Source organism: Impatiens glandulifera, chromosome 3 (assembly GCF_907164915.1).
Source record: "Impatiens glandulifera chromosome 3, dImpGla2.1, whole genome shotgun sequence".
Classification (NCBI taxonomy): Eukaryota; Viridiplantae; Streptophyta; class Magnoliopsida; order Ericales; family Balsaminaceae; genus Impatiens; species Impatiens glandulifera.
Window position 1 is genome coordinate 33,389,438 of NC_061864.1, and position 21,892 is coordinate 33,411,329.

The 21,892-nt window shown below is 31.3% G+C and overlaps 2 protein-coding genes and 1 pseudogene across 2 annotated transcripts; 1 reads left to right on the forward strand and 2 right to left on the reverse strand.

Moving 5' to 3' along the window:
• LOC124930167 lies at positions 1 to 1,192 on the forward strand. Its single transcript, XM_047470527.1, has 2 exons — positions 1 to 284; positions 931 to 1,192. Exons 1-2 carry the CDS (start codon positions 1 to 3, stop codon positions 1,190 to 1,192), a joined length of 546 nt encoding a protein of 181 aa, XP_047326483.1.
• A 7,518-nt stretch (positions 1,193 to 8,710) lies between these two features.
• Positions 8,711 to 10,150, reverse strand: LOC124930168 (annotated as a pseudogene).
• Positions 10,151 to 18,378: 8,228 nt separating this feature from the next.
• On the reverse strand, positions 18,379 to 21,892 carry LOC124932112 (ras-related protein Rab11D). The gene is made up of 2 exons (XM_047472717.1): positions 21,504 to 21,892; positions 18,379 to 19,026 (listed from the first exon to the last, which is right to left on the reverse strand). Exons 1-2 carry the CDS (start codon positions 21,734 to 21,736, stop codon positions 18,561 to 18,563), a joined length of 699 nt encoding a protein of 232 aa, XP_047328673.1. The 5' UTR covers positions 21,737 to 21,892; the 3' UTR covers positions 18,379 to 18,560.

Genomic DNA, 21,892 nt, shown 5'->3' on the forward strand with positions numbered 1-21,892 from the left:
ATGATTGAATTAGATGATGAGTTGGAAGTAAAACTAAGGTTGGAAGAAGTAGTAGATGATGATACAATGGGGGATGGAGGAGAACTGTCTGTTCAAACCATAAATGGTACTGCAAGTAATTCTACTATAAAGATCGTGGGACAAATCAAGAAGAGAAAAGTAATAATACTTATCGATAGTGGCAGTACTCTGTCCTTTATTGATGAAGAGACCACTCAACAATTGGGATGTGAACTTATAGAAGATAATCCACTAACGGTAACAATTGCATGGGGAGGAGTTCTGTACAGTCGACACATTCTCCCACATCTTAAATGGCGAATGCAAGAATATGAGTTCGTATTTAACGTAAGGATAATCAAGCTCGGAGGTTGTGATATGATTTTAGGAGTCAACTAGATGACAAAGTTTGGACCAATAAGTCTGAATTATTCGGAAAGATGTATAAAAGAAAGACTCAACGGATCAAAAATACGTTTATACGAGACTAAAGAAAAAAGTACTTTTAAACTGATGAGTGGAGAAATAATGAGCAAGAGTATTAAGAAAGGATTAGGATGCTTTATAGGTTAGATATATCATATGAAAGTTAAAGATACAGAGAAATTGGACCAACCTAAAATAATCCAGGCAAATGAAATACCTGATATAAATATCCAAAGGTTGATCAACAAATATAAGACGGTTTTTGAAATTCCAAAAAATCTTCCACCTGTACGAATAATAGACCACGCCATCAATCTCAAATCTGGTTCGGATTCACCTAATCAAAGACCAACCCGATATCCTTTTGTTTAGAAAGGTGAAATTGAATCATTAGTAGTTGAAATGAAGACATGAGGTTTTATAAGAAGCAACACGAGTTCGTTTGTCTCCGGTGATCCTGGTCAAAAAGAAAGATTGAACTTGGAGGTTTTGTGTGGATTATAGACAATTGAATGAAATAACAATTAAAGACAAGTATCCAATACCTGCAATAGATGAGCTGTTGGATGAACTACATGGAGCAACAATCTTCACAAAGCTGGATTTACGAGCAGGTTACCATCAAATACGAGTTCGTGAGGAAGATGTACATAAAACTACTTTCAGGACGCATTCAGGGTTGTATGAATTCCGAGTTATATCTTTTGGATTATCTAATGCACCTGCAAATTTTCAAGCACTCATGAACAAAATTTTCCGAAAATAGCTAAGAAAGGGAGTATTAGTTTTTTTTTATGATATTCTCATTTACAGTACTACTTTAGAATTACATTTATCCCATATTGAAGAAGTGTTGAAAACTTTGCAGGCCAATAGTTTATTCGTTAAACTGTCCAAATGTTCTTTTGGATTAAAGATGTTGGAATATATAGGACATTTTGTTAGTGGTCAAGGTGTTGAGGTCGATCCACAAAAGATCAGTTGCATACAAGAGTGGCCAGTTCTAAAAAATATAAAGGCTCTAAGAGGATTCCTAGGGCTAGCTGGATACTATAGGCGGTTTGTATGTAACTTTGGTGTTATTAAAAAACCTCTACACAGACTTTTGAAGAAATGGATGTTTAAATGGTTAGAGGATGCAGAAAAGGCATTTACAGATTAAAAAAATTCCCTCGTTACTATTCCTGTATTAGCACTACCCGATTTCAACATTGATTAAGAAGTTGAAAAAAATGCATGTTACTATGGAGTTAGGGCAGTTCTAATGCAGAAGGGACGACCTATTGCATATTTAAGAAAAGCCCTATCTAAGGCTCATTTTTAGTTTTCTACTTATGAAAAGGAACTACTAGCAGTATTGATGGTAGTTACAAAGTTGAGACATTACTTATATGGGCGACACTTTATTATTAGAACGAATCATCAAAGTTTGAAATTTCTAATGGAACAAAAAATTACTACAGTTTTACAGCAAAGATGGCTATCTAAACTACTTGGGTTTAATTACACAATAATGTATAAAAAGGGAAAAACCAACCTGGCTGCAGATGCCCTATCGAGATGAGAATCGACTTCATTATCTATGTTATCCACTATTACGTTAACCTGGCAGAAAGAGGTGGAGGAATCCTACAAGGAGGACCAAGAAATACAAAGAATCATATTTTTGTTGGCTTCACAACCTGATCAATGTCCATTATACAAAAATGAGGGCAATATCATCAAGTATAAAAACAGAATATGTGTGGGCAACAAATGAACTCTAAGAGAAGAAATTCTAAATGTTCTGCATAACACAAGTTTAGGAGGTCACTCAGGCATACAGGCTACATATCAAAGGGTAAAAGGAAACTTTTTTTGGTCAGGACTTAAACGAGGAGTGCAAGAGCTAATTAAAAATTGTGATATTTGTCAACGTTTCAAAAAGGAAAGTTCTAAGAAAGTAGGACTATTACAACCATTACCAATTCCAGACACACTGTGGTTACACATATCCATGGACTTTATTGAAGGACTTCCAATATCAGACGGTTTTAAAACATTGTTAGTTGTGGTAGATCAATTTACAAAATATGCTCATTTTATCAAACTAAAACTTCCTTATACTGCAACACAAATTGCGAATTTATTTGTTGAAAACATTTATAGGTTGCATGGGCTACCACAAACTATTGTGACAGATAAAGATCCTATATTTATCAGTCTTTTTTGGAAGGATTTGTTAAAGGTTATTGGCATCAAATCTCTATTAAGTACAACATATCATCTAGAAACTGATGGACAAATTGAACGTGTAAATCAATGTTTAGAATCTTACTTGAGGTGTATGAGCGGATACAAACCAAAATAGTGGAGAAAATGGATGGCTTTAGCAGAGTGGTGGTATAATACCACTTTCCACACGTCATTAAAACTAACACCATACCACGCTTTGTACAGATTAGCTCCACTTCCACTACCATTGGGAACAATGACCAAAACTTCAGGAGCGGTAGAAGACTTCATGCTCGAAAGATCTCGAATATGTTAGATAATGAAGGACACTCTAACCATTGCCCAAAACCGAATGAAGCAGTATGCTGATCGGAATCGACAATATCGACAATTTGTAGTGGGAGATTGGGTTTTCCTAAAACTCCGGCCATACTGACAAACAACAGTAGCTACACGAAGAAACATCAAACTACCTGCTAAGTTTTTTGACCTTTTCTTGTTTTAGAAAAACTAGGGCAAGTAGCTTACAAGTTAAAATTACATGAAAATTACAGGATTCATCCGGTGTTCCATGTCTCTCTTCTTCGAGCTAAGATTGGACCACTTGAAGCTATACAAACAACATTGTCGTTAGTTGGAGAAGATAGAGAAATTAAACTACAACCATAAAATATATTAGAAAGGAGGATGATTAGACGCAGAGGCCATAGTGTTGCTCAAGCCCTAGTTCACTAGACACATACCACTATAGAAGATTCGACATGGGAAGATTGGACGTTCTTCATATCTCAATTTCCAGACTTTTGTGAACGATTTCCTGCAAGTAAGCCCCATTCTACAAGGGGATCTTTAAGATAAGGGGAATATCGTGACTGTCCAACAACTCTAACCAATTCACTTCAGATCTTGGAGGATACTACATAATCAATTTAGAAGCTATTAATGAAACCGATTTAGAAACAAAAATAGTTCCTTAGATTAAATATCATTTAAAAGGCCGGAAGTTACTATGAATAGATGGTGGGATGAGCATCATTGTGTTAATCCACTTCCAAGATGCGACTGTAAGATCAGGGTTAACAAATGTTGCCAAGTTTCTAATCAAATTGAGGAGGAGGACACAAAAAGAAGACTCTCTCAGTTTCTTACAGGATTAAATAATTCCTATGAAAACATTCGAAATCAGATTCTTGTTTCTGATCTTGCACCTGCTATTAATCGAGCTTATTCAGCATTATTATCCGTTCAAAGACAGAGAGTGATTAGTGATGTTAATCATGAATCAAATGAACATTCGGAAATGTCTTTTGCAAGAAATAATACATCTAATGATTCAAGACAGCGTAAAGGAAATGCATTCAAGAACTCACTACAATGTACTCACTGTGGAATGAAGGGACACTTAAAAGATGGCTGTTTTTGGATTGTTGGATTTCCTGATTGGTGGAAAGGAAACAAAGGAGATCAAAAAGGAAAGAAGTTCAGTAACATGGAAGCAGCACCCTTTGATCTTGAAGAAAAAAAGAAATTCAAGAACAAGGAGATCAAGGAACGTTGATTTCAGAAACCATAGAAACATTGGCTAATTTGATGAAGCGATTTCAGAAAACTAGTGATATTGGATCTTCAAAAGCTGGAACTTCTTCCAACAAGTATAGTGCAGGTTTATCTTTAACCTATTCTAATACAAAGTTTGATTGTGAAAATCACACAATTTTAAACTCAAACCAAAACATAATCAAAAACCATTTTTGGATTATTGATACATGAGCCAGCAATCATGTTTGTTGTGATAAAACTGTTATTTCCAAATTAACTGAAATGGTTAAACCAATTTCTTTATATTTACCAAATGGTACAAATATTTTGGTAAATTATAATGGAGTTGTTGAATTAACAAAAGAAATCACACTTTTTGATGTTTTTTATGTTCCTAACTTCAACTATAATTTGATCTCTATTTCACAAATTTTGAACTCTAAAGGAATAAAATGTGTCTTCAATAACAAATGTTGTTTGTTGCAGGACCTTGAATGTGATAAAATCTTAGCAAAGGGAATTTTACATAATAATTTGTACTTTTTAGAAACTGACAATATCTTTGATAGAAACAATTATATTGATAGTTTTACTTATAATTCTGTTGTTGATTCTGGAATAATTCATGTAAGATTGGGACATCCATCTGATGAAGTAATAAAACATATTTTTCCTGAAATTGTTGTTGATTCTAAACCGTGCGATGTTTGCAATAAATCTAAGATGCATCGTTTATCTTTTGATAACAGTACTACAAAAAGTAAATCTATTTTTGAATTAGTTCATGCTGATGTATGGGGTCCATACAAAGAAGATTCATATATTAATTGTCCATATATGTTGACTTTGGTTGATGATTTTAGTATATGTACTTGGACATTTCTTTTAAAAAGTAAAAATCTTGTATGTTCAACACTTCAAGATTTCTGTGGACTGGTCAAAAATCATTATAATAATAGTGTTAAAACTTTTAGAACAGACAATGGTTCTGAATTTGTTAATGTTGGATGCATGAACTTGTTTAAATCTTTAGGTATTCTTCATCAAAAGACATGTGTCTACACCCCCAACAAAATGGGGTAGTAGAGAAAAAACATAGGCATCTTCTTGAAATTTCTAGGTCTCTTATGTTTCAGGCATGTCTTCCATTAAAGTTTTGGCCTTTTGCAATTCTTATGGCAACTCACCTGATTAACAGGTTGCCTACAATAGTTCTTAAATGGAAATCTCCTTTAGAAATTCTTAAAAGTGAAAAACCAAATCTTGATAATGCTAGAACTTTTGGATGTCTATGTTATTGTTCAAATAATCAACCAAACAAGTTTAAGTTTGATGTTAGAGGTATAAAATGCATTTTCTTAGGCTATCTGAATGATCAGAAAGGGTATAGGGTTTGTGATCTAGAAAAAGATGAAATTTTTGTTTCAAGAGATGTTATTTTTTATGAAAAATATTTTCCTTTTTCAAAAGATACAAATCAACCTGAAAATTTGAATTATATGCCTTTTTATGATAATACACAGTTTTATGAGGATGAAACTGAAAGTATAATTGAGTCAAGAATAAACAAAAAGAAACAAGATTGTCAAAATTTTGAAAACAAAACAGTGACAGAAAAAGATGAAACTTCAATATCTCATGATGCATGAGATTGAGAATGATTTTTCTGAAACAGAATGTTCAAATTTAGGAGGTGATTTCAACACAGAAAGTCCTATTGACAATTTAGAAAATGATGAACTTAATCTAGTTAGGAAAAGTAAGAGAGTTAGAACAAAACCAGCATGGAGTAAAGATTACATCATGCATATTTCTAAGTCTAATTGCCCTCCTAATACTTTCCCATTTATTAATCATTTATACAAACAGATACAAAAGATTTTTTTTTAACATAACATGTATTGATGAGCCTAAATCTTATGTAGAAGCTAGCAAACTACATGCTTGACAATCTGCAATGAATGATGAATTGAAAGAACTTGATAAAAATGGAACTTGGGTGATTGTTGATCTTCCAAAAGGAAAAAAACCAATTGGGTCAAAATGGGTTTATAAAACTAAACTCAATCAAGATGGTTCATTTAACAAACTAAAGGCTAGACTTGTTGCTAAGAGTTTTAATCAAAAAGAGGGGATTGATTATCATGATGTGTTTGCACCAGTTGCTAAAACAGTAACAGTTAAACTTATACTTGTTTTAGCAGCAGAAAATAATTGGTATCTATATCAAGTAAATGTCAATAATGCTTTTCTTAATGGAAACATTAATGAAGATATTTATATGAATTCTCCAGATGGTTATAAATCATTAGAAAAAGGAAAAGTTTGTAAGCTTGTTAAGAGTCTTTATGGCTTGAAACAAGCTTCAAGACAATGAAATTTGGAATTTACAAATCGATTAATTGAATTTGGTTTCAAACAATCTCAAAATGATCATTGTCTTTTTATCATGCATAATGTTAAAGGAATTATTGTCTTATTGATGTATGTAGATGATATATTAATTTGTGGAAATGATTTAAATGATATTGAGAATGTTAAGACTTTCATTGATAATAAATTTTCAATTAAAGATCTTAAAGAAGCCAAATTCGTTCTTGGCCTTGAGATTGTTAAAACTGATAGAGGATTATTTGTGAATCAAAGGAAATATGTTCTTGATATTTTAAAAGAAACATGATTGTTGTGTTCTAAACCAGAAAAGACTCCTATGATTAAAGGTCTTAAACTTCAAGAAAAAGGGTATGAATTGTTGAAAGATCCTAAGAAATATAGACGGTTAGTTGGACGTCTTATATATCTGAATTTTATTAGACCTGATTTGGCATATAGTGTACAGTAACTCAGTCAATTCATGAATGAGCCAAATATTGTTCATTGACAGACAACTCTTAGAGTGGTTCGATACTTAAAAGGTTCACCATTGTTAGGACTGTTTTATTCTTTCAATAATAACTTGTGTTTGGAGGCTTTTTCTGATGCAAATTGGGGAAATTGTGCTGTAAACAGAAGGTCTCTTACAGGATTCTGCATCAAACTAGGGGATTCACTCATTTCCTGGAAAACCAAAAAGCAAGCGACTGTTTTGAGATCAAGTGCTGAAGCGGAATATAGAAGTCTTGGTTCCACGGTATGTGAACTGCTATGGATTTTATATATTCTAAATGATTTCCAACAAACTATCCCTTTGCCGATTAACTTGTGGTGTGATAATATGTCTGCTATACACATCACTGAAAATCCAATCTTCCATGAAAGAACAAAGTATTTGGAGATTGATTGTCATATTGTTCGAGATAAATTCAAAGATGGTTTCCTTATTCCTAAGCATGTCTACACACAAGACCAAGCTGCTGATTTTTTCACCAAAGCCTTAGATTCTAATCGTTTTCAAGTTTTATTGTCCAAGATGAACCTTAGAGATGTTCATCTTGAGGGAAGTGTATTAAAATAATACAAATTATGTTCACATAGGAATGTCTATGTTTTGATTGAGTCTGTACACATGGGAATGCCCATGTAAGAATTGTAATAAGTTATATTAGATAACTTATTGATTAGGGTAAAATAGTTTTAATTATAAAATTATTTTTATTTGTGTTATTATATCAATAGTTTAAGGACTATTTTTGTAAGAGGTATATTGTATCAGTTAATAAGATTGGGAGATGGCCCCGTATGATCCATTACGTTTTTCATTTCTTGTTCTCATATTCAAAAGCATTACACAATCTTCTCTACTTGATTATGAAAGTTAACAAACGTTTGTGTTGATGATCAAATACGAAGTTTTTCACTTGTTAATATCTTGTATTACTGAATTACAGAAGCAAAGTGTGAAGGAGGATCAAGTCCTATGTTACATTGAGCAGTTTGGTGGGGAGATCCCTATTGAGGTACAACATTATTATCGAAAATTTTTGCATATTTTATTTCAGTTACTTTAACAATTCCATAAGCACTCCGTTTTTGACAGTCTGAAGTATCTAGAGAGATTATCAATATATTGCGCAAGGATGGGGTAAGTTTATTCTTTTATTTACTATACAACACATAATTGGTGTCCTTAATATTTTGTTTTGTGTCGAACAGATCCTGTTGGGTACGGTGATGCTCTTATGGCGATCCTGCCTTCATTCCCGGGGATAAAGAAACTTCAGTAGGTAAATTCTTCTTTCGATTGTCAGATTACAATACAAACATTCATAGCCTCAAGATTTGACTAAAGAATAGTTTTTTTTCAAAGATTTGTTGGGATCGAAATAGAAGCTTATGATCAAACAGTAAAGAATTTTACATGTTTTGTTTGTTTGTTTGGTGGACTTGGATACCCAATTAAACTATCTACTTGATTAGACTATCCACAGCAGGGTATCAATTTTTTTTATTTAATACTCTGCCACGTCAGCTTAACACCTATTTTAACACCCACTTTTTATCATATCCTACAGCAGAGTGTTATTCAAGGTATCAAAATTACTTTTTCACTTTATCTCACTTCCACATCATTTACACATAATTTCATTTTTTTAACCACAAACAATATTATTCATCACTTGGTAAATCAAACATACAAATATTATTTAAAACGAAGAAGAAAACAAACACTCTAAACATTGGTAATTTGTTAAGTAGTGTTTTTAAAACTCTAATCGAGAGTTGTTCCAAATTTATTCCAAATGTGCATGACAAGATCTTTCTTCAATTGAATATGTTGTGCTTTGTCACGTAGATCGGCCCTAGTATGAATATTTGATTCAGATCGGCCTTGAACATGCACTTGAAATTGAGGTAGCACTTCTCTTTGGACATTAACTGAGGAACTAGACCCAGAATTATTCGAACGTTCGAAGTCGATATTTTCCCAATTTCGTGAATACGAATCTCGTTCATCCTCCAAAATCATATTATGTAAAATTATGCATGCCCTCATTATTTTACCTAGGCCATCAATATTCCACATCCTAGCTGGTTGGCGAATAATAGCAAACCGTGCTTGGAGTACCCCGAATGCCCGTTCTACATCCTTCCTGCATGCTTCTTGTTGTTTTGCAAACAACAACGCTTTGTCTCCTTAGGGAATTTGAATTGATTGGACAAAGATGGGCCATTTAGAATAGATTCCATCAGCAAGATAGTAGGCAAGATTGTATTGTCGACCATTCACAGTGAAGTTCACAACATGAGCTTCACCAGACTCAATGTCGTCAAAAATTGGTGACCTATCTAATACATTAATATCGTTCAATGTTCCGGGCATGCCAAAAAAAGCATTCCATATCCACAAATCATAAGATGCCACTGCCTCGAGGATAATTGTTGTTGTGCCCTTGTGTCCATTAGTAAACTGCCCTTGCCAAGCCTTAGGACAATTCTTCCACTCTCAGTGCATGCAATCAATACTTTCAATCATTCCAGGAAAACCGCGCTCTTGTCCAACTTGGAGTAACCTCTGCAAGTCTTCCCCATTTGGTCGTCTTAAGTATTCATCTTAAAACAAGGCAATTATTGTTTCGCAAAAAATACGAGTGCACTCAAGTGTAGTGGTTTCTCCAATTTTCACATATTCATCACAGGCATCCCCGACTACTCCATATGCAAGCATGCGCATGGAAACTGTACACTTCTGGATCGGTGTCAATCCAAGCTTTCCTGCATTATTCCGCCTTTGGGTGAAGTAATTATTGTAATTTGTTACAGCTTCTACAATTCGGAGAAACATATGCCTTCTCATACGAAATCTACGTCTAAATTGCATTTCAGTATAAGTGCATGGCTCATCGAAATAGTCGGTCATGAGCCTCTGATGGGAAGCTCCATGGTCCCTGTTTATAGAATTTCTTTTACGTGATCGATTGTTTCGCCTTTGAAGCTCTTCGAGAAGTTATTTTTGCCTTTTGAGTAAAGATTCTTCCAACTCCCATTGTTGTTGAATCTCTTCGAGATTGAAAGGGTCTGGGGGAATATCCATATGATGATATGAAGAAAGGTGATACAAAGAAGGATGATAATATGGTGGAAAATTTCAGAAATGTTTTGGTGTCAAATGACACAAACCAAGTCTCTATTTATAGATCTCGAAAAATAAAAAATAATGATATATATATATATATTTTTTTGATCAATTATTATGCAAAAGTATATTTAAAAAAGAAAACAAAAACAAAAAAGTAACCACCCGTGCTGCCACTGGCACGCTGTGATTGGGCCACATCAAATTTGGTCCCGTATCAAAATTTGATACCCATATTTTAACACTTAATTTTGATACTCTGCTGCACCATTTGATATTATTTTAACACCCATTTGATACCTTATTTGACACCCTGCTGTGGATAGTCTTAGGAGCAATTAACTTCAAATCATTTCCTTTTTTAAAATTTATTTTACTGGTAGTCGACCATTATACTAATTATTGTGATTTTCAGGACTTGGGCCTTGTTCTTTTAAGTTTTTTTTTTAATCTCCACCAAACCACTTTTCAAATCAATCCACTCTTATCCATCACATCACTTAAAACAATTTCCAAAATACTAAAATACCCTTTTCATTTTAAAATTACATTTTAAATACTACATATTTTAATATTAAATTATAATAAAAAAATTATTCTTTTCATTTCATTTATTTTTTATTATATTAATTTAATAAATACATCTTGCTTTTATTATATTCTTTACTAAGGCCTAAATGATATGAAGGATGAATCTGTAATATGAAAGGTAGATTCAGGATGAATCTGTAATATATAAACGAACAACAGAGAAAACTTTAGATTCAGATGAATCTGTAATGAATGATATTGAGAGAGAGACGATTCAGAGAGAAGACTCTAGAAATTGATAATAAATGATATGAATGATGAATCTGTAATATGAATGATATTGAGAGAGAAGACTCTAGAAAGATAATAAATGATATGAAGGAAGAATGAAAATCTGGGAAAAGGAAAAAGAAAAACTGCATTTTAGAAGAGGGGTAAATAAGGAAAAATGAGAAATTATTATTTTAATATTAAATAGTACGTACGACTCTGTTGGTAATAATTACTTTGAGTTTTTAAAATAACCCGAATTCGAACAACACCTTGGTGAGGATAAGGAGGTTAAAAACCCAATTGAGCCTTTTTTTAATCAATTGTCAGTGTCAATCTTTTTTTAATCAATTGTCAGTGTAAGTAGATATCATATTGTTAATGAGGCAGGTGAGTTATATCAGTAGTCTGTCATGTATATACACATATTTTAATCATTTGTCATGTATATATAATAATTTTAATTATATTTTAGTCTGTCATATATATATATATATATATATATATATATATATATATATATATATATATATATATATATATATATATATATATATATATATATATATATATATATATATATATATATATATATATATATATATATATATATATATATATTAATCCTATTTTGGTCTTTCTGTCATAAAAATCTATCACCGAAAGCAAAGCCAATACTCTTGTTAAATATTTAACGCTTTCGCTCTCAATGATTATTTAACACTTTCTTCGAGAGCAGAGTTAAAGTTCTCGGTAATTATTTATCTCCGAGAGCTACAAATACTCTCGCAGATACTCTTTTTTCTTTCACCGACAACCATATCACCGAGACACTACGAGAGCATTTATCGCCATCGGTGAACACTATCACCGAAAGCATATCCTGTTTCTCCGAGGGTTTTTCTCTCCTTAAAAATCAATTTTTTACTAGTGCCTAAATTTCGATAGGTCGAGACATTGTTTGTATACAATTCCGTTAGAAACCCTATTTGTTGATAAGGTGCGTTAATCATTCGTACACGATTCCATTCTGAAAGCCCTATCTGTCGATAAGTGAAGACATTATTTATAAAGAATTATGTTAGAAACCTTATCTGTTGATATGTGTGCTAATCGTTCGTACATGATTCCGTCTGAAAACCTTATATGTCGATAGGTCTAGACATTGTTTATATATAATTCCATTAGAAACCCTATCTGTTGATAGGTGCACTAATCGTTCGTACACTATTCCGTCTGAAAACCCTATCTGTCGATAAGTCGAGACATCGTTTGTATATGATTCCATTAGAAACTCTATCTATTGATTGGTAAGCTAATCGTTCGCCCACGATTCCGTCTGAAAAACCTATTTGTCAATAAGTTAAAACATCATTTGTATATGATTCTATTATGATCTTTATCTGTTGATATGTGTGCTAATCGTTCGTAAACGATTCCGTCTAAAAACTCTATATGTCGATAGGTCGAGACATTGTTTGTATATAGTTCAATTAGAAACCCTATCTATTGATAGATGCACTAATCATTCGTACATGATTCTATCCCAAAACCATATTTGTCGATTGGTCGAAACATCGTTTATATACGATTCCATTAAAACCTTATCTCTTAATATGTATCCCTTCTCGCAACATCACTACGGCCAAATATTTTCAAAACAAAACCCTATCCCTCGATAGGTCCTCAAACAAAACCCTACTACTTGATAGGTAAGCTAAACCTTATCTCTCGATAGGTACTCAAGCAAACTCTATCTCTTGATAGATACTCCAATCAAAATCCTATTTTTCAATATGTATTCTCCTTCTAATGCATAAGAACCTATCTATTGATAGTACAACGATCATTTATACATGACCATCTTCAACTTCACATGTGAGTGATCTTCACAGCAAGTTCGTCAGCTCCCGTGATAAACCTATATGTTGATAGTATCCTAATCATTTGTATATGATCGCTCAATACCTTACTTGTTAGTAAGTCCCATAAACAAGCTTGTTAGCTTTCACCAAGACTCATATGTTGATAGTCTAGCAATCATACACATATGAACACCTTGAGTGTTACTTGTTAGTAATTCATATGAGAGTTGCAAAAACTTTCATGTTTCCTTACATATCTCATGACATTAACCATTAGCTATTTGTACATGACTATCTTGAATAATCTATTGATATTAATGCTAGATAAGGAATTGATGTTTCATTACCTATGATTATCTTTATCCCATTGATTTACGGGTACTTTGTTAAGATCTTTAAAACAGGATTCCCAAGAATTATCCTTGTTAGGATAATCATCAAAGAAAGATCCCTAAAGTAACGTTTAGAAGTACCTCGACGAATTACTATACACAACATCACTAGGTCACTCCAATATCAGACATTATATGTTTTATCTTTCCAAGAACCCTCATTATAAATTGGATAAGATAACTTAGTGTTAGATGTCATACTCGAATTAGCATTTTCAAAACAAATTTATTGTATTCAAACTCGATTAGAGAGGGAAGGGGCACTTTGTAAGCACGAAAAATTTACACGCCAATTTATAAAATTAAAATAATTATTTTGATTTGTTTTTGAATAAATAAAATCAAAATAATTAACTCCAAGGACTCCAATTAAAACAATTAATTAAATTAATTATTGTGATAATTAAACCCTAATTAATTAAGAAAAATGCCAAAAAAAATTAAAATTATTTGGGATAAAAATAATTAAGGGATTAAAATAAATAATTTACCTCATTTCACCTTGAAAAATTATTTATATAAACCTAAAATATACAAAAATAAAATAAAATAAATTGGCAAAATATTTTTCATATTTATTTTAATATTTTGTGTACTTAAAAAGATCAAAATTAAATCCAAAAGGGTGAAAGAAAAATCAATTTCAATCAATCATGGAGACTATAAATATCCTCCCTCAACATTTCTAAAGGCAAGAGATAACATCTCAAGCCTTGAATCAATGAATTTCGAAAATCTGCCATTAAAGCTCAAAGCTTCTAATTTTTCGAAAATTGTGTATGAGGCTCTAAAGCTTGGATTCTAGCATCCCAAAAGCTTCCATAAGGTCTAAGAAGTGTTCTTCAATCATTGGTAAACTTTCAATCATCTTTTAATTCATATTTCCAGTTTGAAATTGAAATTTTTATATTTCAGTCCATAAGATTGTATGATGTATGGTTCTTGAGTTTGGTGATTGGAAATCGATCTTATGATCATTTATGAGCTTTATGTGAAAACTAGAACCGATCAATCAGAAAAACCTAATTTTAAATTTAAAAAATCAAAAAAATGGGTTTGTTGTTCTTGGGCTAATCCTTGAGAATCACCGTCAGAAAGCTTTCCAACATGATTGTAATGATGTTGGGAAACTATTTGGATTATGTTTAATCCATCTCGATCATGTTTGATCAATATCAAAATTTTCAAAATAATTGAAAATTTTGAGTTCTTGATTTGGTCTAAACGAACATCTAGTGTTCTTGTTTTGGTACCAATCAAGTATATGAGGTATAAGAGAGCTATTAGCTAGCTCATTTCACCTCAAAACAACTTTAAAACCAAAAATCTGATTTTTTGCTATAAGCTATTTTGAATCAATTGATTATCACTCAGGTCGATTGATACATTGAGAATGTTCTAAATATTTTGGGAGCTTTGTGAAGTTACTCAGGACCTTGGATCGAAGAATCCAAGCCTCCATCAAAATTGTAAAACCTACAATTTTGATGTTCTTGAGGACCGCTAGGTCTGACTGAGGACCGAAAGTCCAACCGAGGATCTTTGGTCCTGGACCGAGAAACTTAACCTATGACCAATAGGTCCGACCGACGCTTATTAACTAGGACCGAAAGGTCCGATGTTCTTCAGTTAGGACTGAGAGGTACGACCGATGATTTTTACATTCAACCGAGATGTCAGACCTAGGACCGATGACTTTCACCTAGGACCAAGAGGTCCGATCGAGAAATCAAACATATGACCGAGGAATCTCGAACCCGACCAAGAATTCTCAAACCTATGACCGATGAACTTAGCCCAAGGTTAACCTAATACCGATGGTTTATACACCTGACCAACAATCTTAGCCAAGGACCGAGAGTCCTTAGCACCTCGACCAAGTCTTCTTAGCTCGGACCGATGGGTTCGATCGAGGGTCCTAGGCCCCGACCGATGAAAACGAACCCAAGGCCTTTGACATCGGTCATAAGGCTTGTTTGGTTCTCATTTTCAAAATCCATAACTATTTTTTATAATTTTGGAATCTTAAACCATTTTCTAAAAGTCTCAAAAAAATAGAAAAGGTTTTCAAAATATTTTTGGGATATTTCTAAATTTTTTTTGATAAAGGCTCGTTTGGGATTTATATTTAAAACCCTAATGCCTTCAAAAACTGTTGTTCGTCAGGTATTTCTTCCCTAAGTCAACGTCATCAGCAATATGTTCCATCATTTAAATATTGTTGTTACAATATTTTATATAATTCACAAACCTTATGTATGCTTAGGACTAGAAGAATAATCAGTAAAAATAAAATGTTATATAATCGATTTTCAAAATCCAAATTTATATGTTAAGACCGTTTTTAAAATAGGTAAGAAGGATGAAGCGTGAAAGCCCTTTCTCGAGTATCACCAAACTACAGATTAAAAGAAACTCTGACCAATGCATTTCCCGAGTATTACCAAACTACGTATGCCACTTTTATTAATTTTCAAAATTTAATTGGCGACTCTGTGTTTTAAAATAATTAATCTTTTAAAATAATTGTGTTTAATTAATTTAAACAAATAGATTTCTAAAAATCAAATTGTAATTTGATTACAGCAAATCATCAGATTATTTAAAATTAAACCTCAAATTAATTATGTTTAATTAATTTCAAAAGCGCTAGAGGATCATTTAATTTTTTTAAGTATAATATTCTATTTTAAAAGAAAATTTCTGACACGCAATTCGATGTTTTTAAACATCGAGCTTTTCCATGAAAACCTAACAAAGGGTTTTTTCGGAGTTATAGTAATATTTAAGTACATTTATTTATCATAAAATATAAATTGAAGTTTCATCCCAATTAAGTTATAGTAATATTTAGATGCAAATTAAAAAAAAAATGTGAAAGTTACACTTAATGTTATTAAAGAACGGTGGTTGAATGTTTTTTAAATTTTAAAACCTCCATATAGTATAATATGTTAATAATTAATTTATTAAAAGGAGAACAAATTGAATAATTTATTTATTTCTTGAAAAAAATAATTTAAATAGTATTATAAGCAAAGTTTTTCGGCTTTGTTTTTTAAAATTAGAGGTAAGGTAACAATATAAACATAATTTATAATTAAGTGCTAAAAAAAACTACTTAATAGTGAAAGATTAATTCATAAACATAAAAATTACCATTAATTAATAATACTAAAAGTATTAAATCCTTTATGTATATAATAACTTTGTTTTGTTTGAAATAAATATAAAAATTCTATATAGACACTAATACCCACCCATTACACTCTAGCCAAAGTTAAAAGTTAAAAAAAAACATTCTCCAGCATTTAAATCAAAGTGCATGTTTTATTTATGTACATTTTGGTTTCAATTAGTATTAAGTTTTAATAATATTATATTAATTACGTGTAATTTTACTTCAAAATTTATCAAAGAAAATATTTTTGCTTGGGTATACTTTAGTAAGACTAAGGATTATTTTTATGTTTAAAAATGTGTTAATGTTCTAATAATAAATACAATCAAGTAGATCAAATATAATCCACAAAAATAGTGTATATAAGAGACTAAAAGTTACGAGTTTAGATGTCAACATTATGAAAATCGTGCTAATTTTCTAAATTCAAAAAAAAATTGTGTCAAAGATAAACTCTAAGAGTTAAGTGTCGGGTCTAAGAGACCAAAAATTATGAGTTAGATTTTTACTAAAAAAATTCTCGAAGTTAAAGCGGATGTTATTTATATCAGAGATAGTGTTAACTTTCTAAATTCAAAAATTGTATGTCAAAGATAAACTCTTAAGATTCATAAAATGTTATAATGGTTTTAGTTGTTTCAAATTTTTACAACTAAATATAATTTAGATAATTTAACAGAAATTATTTTTAGTTATCTTTTATTTATATTTATTTTATTAGGTGGAAAGCATATTATTGTTATTCTTGCTAGTTTATTTAATATTAAATATTACATAGCAACACTGCAATCTAATATTGGTACCAAATTTAATAAAAAAATATTTATTCTCTGAACTATTTATGTATAATAATGGAATACAAGTATCATCAGAAAAGTATTTATTTTAACCATCAGTTTTTCAAATATATCAATTTTTTAATAAAAATATAATATTATAAGACATATAATATTCACTATAAATGAAAAGTATTTGTTTAAATGGTTGAAAAAACATTTAAATGTTTAATAATGTTTTTAAATATTACTTAATTAAATAAAAAAATATTGACTTGTTAAATTTTCTCATTCACCTTTGCATTTTAATTAATTCACTTATAAGAATAAATAATTATTTAATTTTGAATTTGTAAATATAAATTAATTATTTTTTGATAAGACCATAAAATTAAATATTCTATTTTATAATAAAAATTTATAGTTTAAAAGTTAAACATAATTACTCTCTTTAAAATTGCAAAATTTAAAGAATTAACTTAAAAAAAATTGTTACAGTTTAAAAACAAATTCTTTAAAACTTCACTATTATATATATAGGAGTGAGTCGGTACGGTATACCTTAATGTTTTATCCATACCTTATCGAAAATTTCAGTATGCAAAAAATGCATACGTTTACATTACCTTGATTTCGGTATACTTTGATTTCGATATATATACCTTAATTTCGGTATACAAAAAATTCACACATTTACCTTGATTTCGGTATGTTTTAATTTCAGTACGGTATCGATATTATACTTTTGATACCTAAAAAATATATAAACTTAAAAAAAACAATCTAATCAGTAAGGTAGAAATTGCATATATTGAATAATATTTCAGTATAATTATATTTTGATATTATTCAAAAATTATATTCTATAATTAAAGTATTATATATATATATATATATATATATATATTAACTTATAAATACTATTTCGGGATATATCTCGATATACCAAAATTTTAAAAATTTGTCAATAATTTCGATATCGGTATCATACCTTACAAATTTTTTCGGTATACTTTAAAAATCGATATTTTCAATATATTACGATACGATATTTTCGATATATCTTTAATTTCGGTAATTTTCACACCCTACTTATATAAAATTACCAACAACAAAAAAAAAAATCAATCAAAGAGAATTTACCAATTTGAATGAAAATGAGAACTGAATCTATATAACTTGCCAATTGCATTATCACAAAAAAGACACATAGTCTCTAACAAAAGCCTTCTTTCTTCTTTCAGAAAATCCCAATCTACAACAACAAAACACATGCCGACGACCAAGAACAAAACATAACAAAACTATATTATATAAATAAATCAATACTAAAATGCCCAATCAAGCCTCTCCCTAAGTCGAGCAGCACATTCGGTTCTTTTCAGGAATAACCTGAGCCGGTCCAGGAATAATAATCTTCTTCCCCGAAAGCGACGATCCAGAATTGGTATTACCACCACTTTGTCCGCCATTGTTATTATCGTCCGCCACAAGATTCTTCTTATTAACGATATTGAAGATCTCTGTCAAAACCGTCGTGAATGCATTTTCCACGTTAGTGGATTCCAATGCTGAGGTCTCCAGAAAGAACAGCCCTTCTTTTTGAGCAAATTCAGTGGCGTCTTCAGTTGGAACCGCGCGTTGATCTTCCAAATCGGTCTTGTTCCCTATTAGAATGATGACGATGTTCTTGTCTGCGTGAGCGCGTAATTCTTCTAACCAACGGGGTATGTGATCGAATGTTTGTCGTTTCGTTATGTCGTATACTAACATTGCCCCAACTGCTCCCCTATAATATGCACTTGTAACCGCCCTATATCTGTTTTCACATAATAAAGTTTGTATAAGTAGAGTTATCCCAATCCAAATAACACAAATAATAAATGTCTATATCAAGTATTGATCATGAATATTGTTTATTGAGCAATTCAACTATCAACTAAATTGAATTGTATTATTAATATAGGAGGAGGTATATATAATGGAATAATAATAATTTCAATACTTTTATCTAAGAGTAAGTACAAGTTTCATGTTTTATCAAAATAATGTTTCTTAGTGGGAATTTTTGATAAAGTTGTTTTTTTCGAGTGAATACTAATAATACAAATACTATACCAAGTCATTCTTTTATCTTATTATAGTACTTGTTTAAATGGTCATAATAATCAGAATTAACATCATTATAATTTTTTTTATTAATTATAATTATAGTGACAATAACAATATAATTAGAAAACAGAATACACTATAGCATATAATTAATAATGGTACTAATAATAGGATTAAGATATAAACAAAGCCAATTGTCACATTTCAGGATTCCTGGAAAAACAATAATATAGAAAATAATATGGATGATTCCCAAAAATCACACATGTATAATATTTTGGATCATGATTAAAAAGTCATCTTTATACAAAATGAAATAAAAATCACTTTAGGCTAAATAGCTTCTAAAAGGATGTTGAAATCTAATGAAGCATAAACCTCTCAATATCTATAATATTTGCAATAAAAATACATGTACACATTTTTCAAACGAAAAATTATCTGTTAAAACTAGAGTTTTGGCGATCTCATACAACAAAAGAATTGGGATAAATGCCACTTTCCAAATGAACTCTCTTCTCAAATCATTTAAGAATAAATAAAGCTATAACTTAAAATCATAGAACCTTTGAAGGGAAAAGTATCAACTGGAATTTAGGGGAAAATAAGATGCAACCTACAGCATGAAAATCTTTATTTGATGAGAATAACCGAAGTTTTCAAGAAAGTGAAGTTAAATTATTACTTTCAAGAAATAAGCTCAAACAATGGTAACAACTTCACCAACTCTTAAGAAGAATTTATGATGAATGAAAAGAAAATGTTTAGAAAAAGCATTCATTATGTTATTTGTATATTTATAAACATAGAGACAACCAATTACCTTTATGCAAAACAGATTATCAAACAAATATTAAGAACAAAGTCATGCACATTTTGGTGCACACCAGTTGGATGGATAACTATTCAGATCTAACTAATTCATCCTCAATTTTAGTAGTAATGGTAACAAAAAGCCTATTTCAATTTGTTTCTCATATGAATTCAGATTTTTGTTTGGAATCCCCAACTGCCTTACAACCAAACAACCTATACAAACAATTAATCATATACCTAACCCTATCACATGTATAAGAATGATTGTATGAGCTGTTTCCAAAGGAGCCACTTCAATAACTAAGTAAGATATTCTTCCATAATAAGTTGCTTGGTCGATTAAACCACATTTAACACTTGACTACAACAAGCAACACCAATCGAGTCTATAACCTACCTAACCTTCTACTTCTAGGGACAACCATGGTCTTTATCATTGATAAGGCACCTTCAGTCTTCAACAAGAGAGACTGACAACAGGGAACTCACAAACCACAAACCCCAATAGAACATCTTCATCATCTATATGTAATCCTAACATCTCATATATTGTTAAATCCTTTATCTGTTGAACAACTAAATATCTATGTCGCCTTATTTTCTACTTCGTTTCATGAGAGCTCTAGCACGTGTAGACTATTGTGCTTGTGTCTGGCAAACCATTGTATCTTCTTTAGGGATTTCTAATCAAATTTCCAGATCTACCCACCCAATATAGTTCAAGTGGTAAAAGTCTTGAACTAAAACCACCTTGATTGAATTTGGGGTCATGGCGATAGGATGCTATGTTAGCCTCCTCCAAGGAAAAAACCTTGAAGTAAAAAAAAAACTCACACATTTAGTATATTATGTTCTATTTCAACTTTGTATGTACATCTGTATTTGCAGCAATGCACATGACACACCTACTGCAAACATGAGTTGATATAAGTTATAATGATGGGCAAATTCAATGGCTTCAAGTAAGTTATTGCAGTATGTTGATGTTTTAAAATCCAACTACAGGCGCTGGAATTGGAGTTGGCATAATAGTATATTAACAACTCCCTTTTCATCCATAAATCTAGCTAATTAACAAACAAAATTATCATCAAATCACACACGGATAAGCAAGATTGATATAGCATGTATGTATGTACTAGACAAAACGGACTATGATATGTACTAGTGTGATCTAAATTCCAAGTTGTATTTATGAATTGAAGCCGTAAGACTAGCCGATGGTCGAGTTGAGAAGTAAAATGAACGTAAGATGAAATAAATAAAGACAGAAGCAGCAAGAAAAAAGTAAGATGAGAAAGCAATGTATGTAGATTTCTAGAATTAGTATATATAGAGGAAGAAGCAGTAAGAGAAGTGAGAACTGACCGTTCCTGGCCAGCTGTATCCCAGATCTGAGCCTTGACGGACTTGTGCTGGATGACTAGAGTTCGCGTCTGGAATTCGACTCCGATTGTAGCTTTGGAATCCAAGCTAAACTCGTTTCTAGCGAAACGAGCGAGAATCTGAGACTTTCCGACGGCAGAATCTCCGATGAGCACCACTTTGAATACATAGTCGATCTTCTGACTAGAATCACCATATCCTCCTCCGCTTGTCATTCTATATCACTGTGCTCCGATTCACTCCTCAGAATGTTGAGAAAGGAAGAGAGAGAGAATGAATGGCGGATTTTAGAGTGAGAGAGCGCTTATACCGCTGTCTGTCTGTAGTAGTCTCTTTGCTGGTCTTGGACTGGAAAAGCCATCTCACACTTC

What these genes read in the sequence shown, in the direction of transcription:
- LOC124930167 (XM_047470527.1), top strand. Translation starts at nt 1, where the DNA reads ATGATTGAATTAGATGATGAGTTGGAAGTAAAACTAAGGTTGGAAGAA. An exon ending in ATTGCATGGGGAGGAGTTCT is followed by an intron (nt 285 to 930) that starts GTACAGTCGACA and finishes TGTGGATTATAG; the next exon opens with ACAATTGAATGAAATAACAA.
- LOC124932112 (XM_047472717.1), bottom strand. Translation starts at nt 21,736, where the DNA reads ATGACAAGCGGAGGAGGATATGGTGATTCTAGTCAGAAGATCGACTAT. An exon ending in GATACAGCTGGCCAGGAACG is followed by an intron (nt 19,027 to 21,503) that starts GTCAGTTCTCAC and finishes ATGTGAAAACAG; the next exon opens with ATATAGGGCGGTTACAAGTG.